At 55.7% G+C, this 7,324-nt stretch overlaps 1 protein-coding gene across 1 annotated transcript; it reads left to right on the top strand.

The window, feature by feature from the left end:
* The first annotated feature begins 961 nt into the window (after window positions 1–961).
* On the top strand, window positions 962–4,407 carry FOXE1 (forkhead box E1). The gene has a single exon (XM_027039510.2). The coding sequence runs from the start codon at window positions 1,644–1,646 to the stop codon at window positions 2,763–2,765; it is 1,122 nt and encodes a 373-aa protein (XP_026895311.1). The 5' UTR covers window positions 962–1,643; the 3' UTR covers window positions 2,766–4,407.
* Window positions 4,408–7,324: the final 2,917 nt, after the last annotated feature.

The raw sequence follows: 7,324 nt of genomic DNA, 5'->3' as shown, positions 1-7,324 counted from the left end.
GTGCCCACCTGGAGCGCCCTCACCTCGGCCCCAGCCTCTCGCAGCCCTCGCGCCCCTCTGCGGGAAGGCCCCCGGGGGTCCTGGGAGCCACGCGGAACCCTCCCTGGCCTGGGTGAACTGGAGGAGGAGGTTACTACGAGAGGACAGAAGCCTAGCCTTCATCATCTTTAAGCTGTGTGCCACTTTCCGTCATATAGAGGGGTCCTGAGTCACCCAAAGACAGATGGTGGAGGTGGGGTGGCCTTTCCCTAAATGTCGATAACGGAAGGTCTCTTGAGGTGCAAACCCTCCGTGCAGTCGAGGAACCTGGGCCTCAAAAAGAGAAAGTGGCTGCCTCAGGCACAGAGGGGGCAAAGAGCAGTCCTAACAGAGACGCAAGTGTGAGACTCCGCTAGCCGGCAAAGTCGCGGTGAGGCCAGGGCAAGTCACCTCCTCTATGGGGCCTTGGAATCCCCGTCTGAAAGATGAGGGACTGGACGGGCAATGGGCAAGGCAGCCCTGACTGGGGTTTGAAAATCATCCTTGAAATATCTTAAGAGCCAGCCACCTGGAAGGTCTCCCTTCCCCATCCCCTGCCCCACAAGAACCAAGCGCCCCCTCCGCCAATTCTCACCCTCTCTGGACAATAAAAAATGAAGCGAGCCTGTCCTTTCACTGCGGGCCCCAGCCCTCTGCAGAGGCTGGTAAAGTCCAGAAGCTCTGAGTTCCGGCGCCGAGGTCTCTCGAGACGGTTCCCGGACTCTCCCGGCCTCAGTCTCCCCGTCGGCGCGTAGGGAGGCCGGCCCCGGGCGATCTCCGAGAGCCCTCCCAGCTCTGACGTTGTGGGGCTCCCGCCGCGCCTCCACCGCTGCTCCCACCTGCAGAGGTGCGCGCGGGCCCAGGGGGCGGGCGGTCGGGGGGCGGGCGGGGACGGGGCGCCGCCCCAAGCTTCCTGGCGCCTTTAAGGAGAGAAGCCGGTGGAGGGAGGAGCCGTCCGGGTGTGTGCAAGGGAGCGCCTCGCCTGCGGTCTCGGCGGCCGGAGGCCAAAGCTGCGGAGAGGAACAGTCGCCGCGCTGCGCCTGCAGCTCGCCTCTTTACCCTCCACCGGCTGGGCCGCACAGGCGCGGTCTAGGCAGCCCCCACCGGAGTGCCTCAAGTCTGCACTAACTGCCCTCGCTTCAGGCCTTCCAGCCCGCAGCTTCCTCTGGGCGCAGGACTCGACGACGGTTAGCCCCAGGTCAGCGGGAGGCACAGACCAGCTGCAGGCGCCCCAGCCCTGGACCGTTTCCGGGCCCCTTGACCGCCTGGCACCAGCGCGCAAAGGGCCCTTCAGACCGCGACTAGGGCCTAGTCCCGCTCCCGACATCGCTGCCGGCTCCTGGCCTCGAGCTGCAGAACACGAGCAGAGCCGTCGGTGGGCGGGACACTCCTGAGCCTCCGTCTGCCGCGAGCCAGCCCGGAAACCGAGAGCGCCAAGACTCCAGCGCACCCCTGGGGAAGCTGTGCTCCGAGTGCCAGCCCGCAAGGACTCCCAGAGCTCTCCGCAGAGGGGTCCAGGGCCCACTCCTTTGGCCAGCAGTCCGGCCCCGCAGCCTCCGAGACCCGCCCCCGCCCCTCGACAGTAGCGGGCGGCGGGGACGCCCAGGACGCGGGACGGCTGCGCCATGACGGCTGAGAGCCGGCCGCCGCCGCCGCCGCCTCAGACGGAGGTGCTGGCGGCCGTGAAGGAGGAGCGCAGTGAGGCGGCGACCGGGGTCCCAACGGAGGCCACGGGTCGCGGCACCGGTGGGCGTCGGCGGAAGCGCCCCCTGCAGCGCGGAAAGCCACCCTACAGCTACATTGCGCTCATTGCCATGGCCATTGCGCACGCGCCTGAGCGCCGCCTCACGCTAGGCGGCATCTACAAGTTCATTACGGAGCGTTTCCCCTTCTACCGCGACAACCCCAAAAAGTGGCAGAACAGCATCCGCCACAACCTGACGCTCAACGACTGCTTCCTCAAGATCCCGCGCGAGGCTGGCCGTCCAGGCAAGGGCAACTACTGGGCGCTCGACCCCAACGCCGAGGACATGTTCGAGAGCGGCAGCTTCCTGCGCCGCCGCAAGCGCTTCAAGCGCTCGGACCTCTCCACTTACCCAGCCTACATGCACGACGCGGCGGCCGCCGCCGCCGCTGCCGCCGCCGCCGCCGCCGCCGCCGCCATCTTCCCGGGAGCAGTGCCCTCTGCGCGCCCGTCTTACCCCGGCGCCGTCTACGCAGGCTATGCCCCGCCGACGCTTACCGCGCCGCCCCCTGTCTACTACCCGGCTGCGTCGCCAGGACCGTGCCGCGTCTTCGGCCTGGTGCCTGAACGGCCACTCAGCCCAGAACTGGGCCCCGCGTCGTCGGGGCCCGCGGGTTCCTGCGCCTTTGCCTCGGCCAGCGCCTCTGCAGCCACCACCGGCTACCAGCCTGCAGGCTGCGCGGGGGCCCGACCTACCAACCCCTCTGCCTACGCGGCCGCCTACGCAGGCCCCGATGGCGCGTACCCGCAGGGCGCAGGCAGTGCCCTCTTCGCAGCGGCTGGCCGGCTGGCGGGGCCCGCCTCGCCCCCCGCGGGTGGCAGCAGTAGTGGCGTTGAGACCCCAGTGGACTTCTATGGGCGCACATCGCCCGGCCAGTTTGGAGCGCTGGGGCCTTGCTACAATCCTGGGGGGCAGCTCGGAGCCGGCAGTGGAGGCGCCTATCATGCTCGCCATGCGACTGCCTACCCTGGCGGGGTGGATCGATATGTGTCCGCCATGTGAGCCGAGCTTTCGGTCGAAAATTCATAGATACCTCGGCTCTCCACATGAACTAAGTTTCCCTGAGACCTGAGAACAGGACTGAAGAGAGGATTTGAGAGCCACGTGGAAGGGACAGAGAGGGCAGGAGAGGCATACATAGCCTCCCAGCGCACCGCGTACACACAGGTCCGCTTTGGAAATGGGAGGATGTGGGGAGAGGCAGCGAGGGCCCACGGACTGGGACAAAGGACCCTCAGTAAGGCGAAGCTCCAAAGGACATGCCTTTCACATTCTACTGGGGAGGGTACTTGGCGATAATGGGGGCGCAGCGTAGTGAGTACACCAGAGTCTAGGTCTGAACTGTGGGGAATCACCACCATGTCTTCACTCATCCCTGTATTGCAAGAAACTCGGCCGGACCTTTTACACGGTTCTGCTTCTTGCGCCTTTGATTACTACAGCAAAGGCTCCAATAGCGCCTTCCTTAAGGTGAGGAAGATGAGTTTGCAAAAGAAGTAGCCCCCTCCTTTAAAAAAAGGGGGGGGGGAGGGTCCTGCTTCTCTTGACCTGGGGCTGGTTTTCCCTGCCTTTGAGAACTGCAGACCTGGCTCTTAGTCTGGAGACTGTGCCTCAGCTCCAGAGTGTGACCTAATCCCATCGCCCACATCCCCAGTCTCTTCATCTGCCATACAAGAGGGCTGCAGGATTCGACGCCATATGGCCTTTAAGGGCCGCTTCATCGTGGATGCTGCCCTGCGAATCTGGCAGCATCGGTGGGCCACCCAGGGCCTGACCCTATTCCCAAGAACTGGAACAGAGCTTAGGACAAGCTCCTGCCCTGAAGTCTCTGGATTGGTTCCAAGCAGCAATTATATTATAATTTCTTGAACCTTTTGAGCATGATGTGCTGATCATTCGGCAGCTGTTATGCTAGGTCATAAATTGGGTTTTCCAATGAGACAGGTAAAAATACATTTGTCCATTGTCCACGCTTTCATTTCAGTAAGTGACCCTGCACCAAATTGGAAAACTAAAATTCAAAGAGACGACAGGACTCAGGGCAGCCCTTTGGTTTCGGCTTGTTGACGTGGCTCTTCCATCCCTGGCAGTCTCTGCAGTACAAAAAGGAAAGAGAAAAATTAACTGGGTCCATCAGTGAAGTAAGCTTTAGAAAGAAACTGGATTTTTAACTTTGTTTTGTATCCGTTCGTTTTAAACATCAAGCTGACCCAAAGCAGAGAAAACTCAATTGTTTTCCCACCTTTCTCTTAAGATACCTTGTTAAGTTTTTATTCTGGAACCAAAATTTCCAGGGTTAAATACTTCAGAGGCTCGGTATGCAGCTCTCAGATAAACCTGAGTGTTCAGATGAACTGTTTTAATAAAAAATCTTTGATCAAGTGAGTTCTGGCAAGAGAAACTCTGCACCTTTCTGAGTAGTTAACTTGCTAGCGAAGGGGTGGGGGTTGCGTGAGAAAGAAGACTGAAAACCAGTGGTAATTTTTATTTTTAATCTTGGGAATTGTGCTCTCTTGTTCACAAAGGCATGCGAATGTGATTCAGTCCAGACGGGTATTTGTCTAAATGAGTACTGTCCAGAATGGAAACTACACATGTAATTTAAAATTTTCTAGTAGCCACATTAATAAACAGTTGAGATTAACTAATATATTGTATTTAAGCCAATATAGCCAAACTATCATTTCAATGTATAATCAATATAAAAATTTGTTGAGATATTTTACCTTTTTCATACTAAATCTTCAAAATCTGGAGTGCATTTATACTCACAACTCATCTACATTTGGACTAGCCACATGCCAAGTGCTCAATAGCAGTATGTGGCTGATGGCTACCGTACTGGACCCTACGGGTCTAGGTGCTGGTCTTTCCTGGCTTCAGTGGTGGGTAAATGACCATCTGGAGGCAGGAGGTCTCTGGAGAACTGACCTTGCTGTCTGGGTCCAGATTCCACATCCAGCCCTGCGTCCTTGCAAAAGTGTAGGTATTGGGCCCCTCTCGTCTCCATATAGACCCTTGCAGGTGTTAAATTCAAAGGTTCTCCATGGGCATGCTAGACAGTCTGGCTCTCCCAGCCCAGAAGCCAAGATGCCTTGCCTAATTGGTAGTGGCCAGAAATTGAGAGCCCTCTCTCAGGGGTTTAGTACTGGACTAGCAAGGGCCCAGGAGCCATATTTGGGCTGGGAAAGGGTGGTCTATATGCCCAGTTAGTGCGGTAGTTGACCTTTTGTCTCTTTTTTAACTACCAAGTCGACTGGAGGAGTCCCTTTTCCTCCAGTGTCCACGTTTGTGAAGGGGAATTTGTGACTCCTGCCACGGAGTGTCCTCCTTAAGCTAAAGGGGACAAGAGAGGTGAAAAGCGCTTGTGAACTATAAAGTGCTGGGCACAGGAGGGCTTTAAAATTTTAAAGCGTAGCCTTATCCCGAAGCCTGGGGAGCGTGGGGGTAAAGCTCCGGGAGCGGGAAGGTTGGGGTGGGAAAGTGCATGCGACTCGGCACCCTCCGCCCAATTTGTCGACTAGGACCTCAGGTGCGATTTTGTCCAAAGAGAGGGTCTGTGCCTGGAGAAAGAGGACGCCTCGAGGAGGGAACTGGGTGTGTGCAGCGGCAGCCGGGAGAAGACAGGGAAACGCTCGAGAGTCAGCCCTTCTCGGCCTCTTTCGGGCCGCATCCGAAGCTCGCGGGCCACCCGGCCTGCCTAGAATGGGCGCTGCGCAGGCGAGTGAGCGCGGCTCCGGCTTCAACCACAGCCTGGCGAGCGAGCGGGCCGACCCTGCAGTCCTCAGGACTCTAATCTTGAGAACATTTCACTGCAGCGTCTTGGAACATGCCAACTCTAAGAATCCCCAAACAGTGGAACACAACCTCTCGGTTCCCCCATCTGGGAGCTCAGAATCGGGAGGCGCGTTTCTTTATTTTTTTCTTCTTCTTCCTATGCATGAAACTAGAAAAATCGTTTGCCCCTCTCTGGGCCCTGCACCCCAGCGTCGTGTGCAGGCGCCCCCGGGCTGTGGGTAATTAGATGCGTTCTTCCCTAATTGCCCAAGGCTCGTTAGAATTCGCCCCAGAGCTGTAACATTTATTTTCTTTCAAATTAACTTTGCTTGCAATTAAGCTTAGGAAACCAGCAACAAAAGCAGACTTGGCCTGAGGTCTTTTACTACGAAAACGGATTAGGGAACCTTTTTCCTCAATTTAAGGGAAAAGATTCCTGTGGCCAGCGTTTGGGGGAAGTGTCCAGACAGCAGAGGTAAAAGGGGGCAGGAAGCTGCTGGCGGCGCTTGTAGATGGTAACCGTCTTTGGCCTTCCTTCACATCTCCACGATTCGTGTGCCCAGAGGAGTAAGGGTGATGTCGTTGAAATAAATTCGGGACGGTTTCAGCTGAATTACAAACCCATGACATGAAGCTAATGTATATAGTTACAGTTTACCCCGCTGGCTCATAAACATACCCCGCTGGCTCATAAACATAATCTCATTTACTAAGAACTTTGTGAGGATTTTCTTTTATTAAAATTAAGTTTTTTCTTATTACAAAATTGGTACATCTTCATTGTAAAAATAATAATAACACAAGTTAGAAGAAAGAAATCAAAGGATCCATAGATTTCCCAGAGAAAGCACAGCAAACACCTCGGTGAGTATGTTTTCTAGTTTTTGTTTTTGTTTTTCCTACGCAGGAGACCTGAGTCTCAACTTTTTCACTGAAATCCTGTAAGATCTTGAACAATCCCTTCCTGCACTGAGTAGGCCTCATTTTCACCATCTACAAAACTAGATGGCAGGTCTCTTTTACTCTCACATTCTTGAAGTTCTCTGTTTTTGTTCATATGAATCCCGGAGGCAGGGCCAGGACACCCTTCCTGCTATTTTACATAAGAGGCTGAGGCCCTGAGGCCTTGCCACTCCAAGTGTGGGCCTTAGACCAGCTGCATGGGCATCCCGTGGAAGCTCACTAGAAATGCAGAATCTCAGGCCATACCCCAGATCTACTGGACCAGAACCTGCATTTCAGCAAGACCCTCAGGTGATTCATATGCCTAGGTAAAGGGGCAGATATTTAGAGAAATGAAAAAACATGTGTTAAGTTGTTGAGATCAACGATCTCAGACTACCTTCCAGGAGCCTGCTGTTTTCTGACCAAAGTCCCCAACCAGTGATCCAGTGCTACTGTGAGGCTCTGGCTGCACAGAGGAGAGTGCTGGGCTGCAAGGGGAGAAGTTGGTCCAGGTGAAGCATTTCGTCTCCTCCCTTGGGTATATTTTCTGCGTCTTGGAATCTAGCCCTAGAATACATCTCACCTCATGTTCCCAGCCATATGGGTGACTGTGACATGGCATTCAACAAAGGTATACCTGAAAGCATCTTGAAAGCTGAGGTGCCAGTTGGAGCCAGAGCAAGAACCCAGGCTTCTGAGGCACTTTGGAGACCTTGGGTTCTGGTTTCTGTACCCTCCCTAAGCAGCAGTCATTGCCCAAGTATGGAATAAACTTGGCCTCTGATACCTCAGTTCCAGCCCCAAATTTCGGGTAGTTGGGGGTTTTGGAGGAAAAAGGC

Source organism: Acinonyx jubatus, chromosome D4 (assembly GCF_027475565.1).
Source record: "Acinonyx jubatus isolate Ajub_Pintada_27869175 chromosome D4, VMU_Ajub_asm_v1.0, whole genome shotgun sequence".
In the NCBI taxonomy this organism is placed as follows: Eukaryota; Metazoa; Chordata; class Mammalia; order Carnivora; family Felidae; genus Acinonyx; species Acinonyx jubatus.
This window is presented reverse-complemented; position numbering and strand designations above follow the sequence as displayed.

Bases quoted from the DNA above. Each gene is read 5' to 3' on its own strand.
- FOXE1 (XM_027039510.2), top strand. From the start codon at position 1,644: ATGACGGCTGAGAGCCGGCCGCCGCCGCCGCCGCCTCAGACGGAGGTG.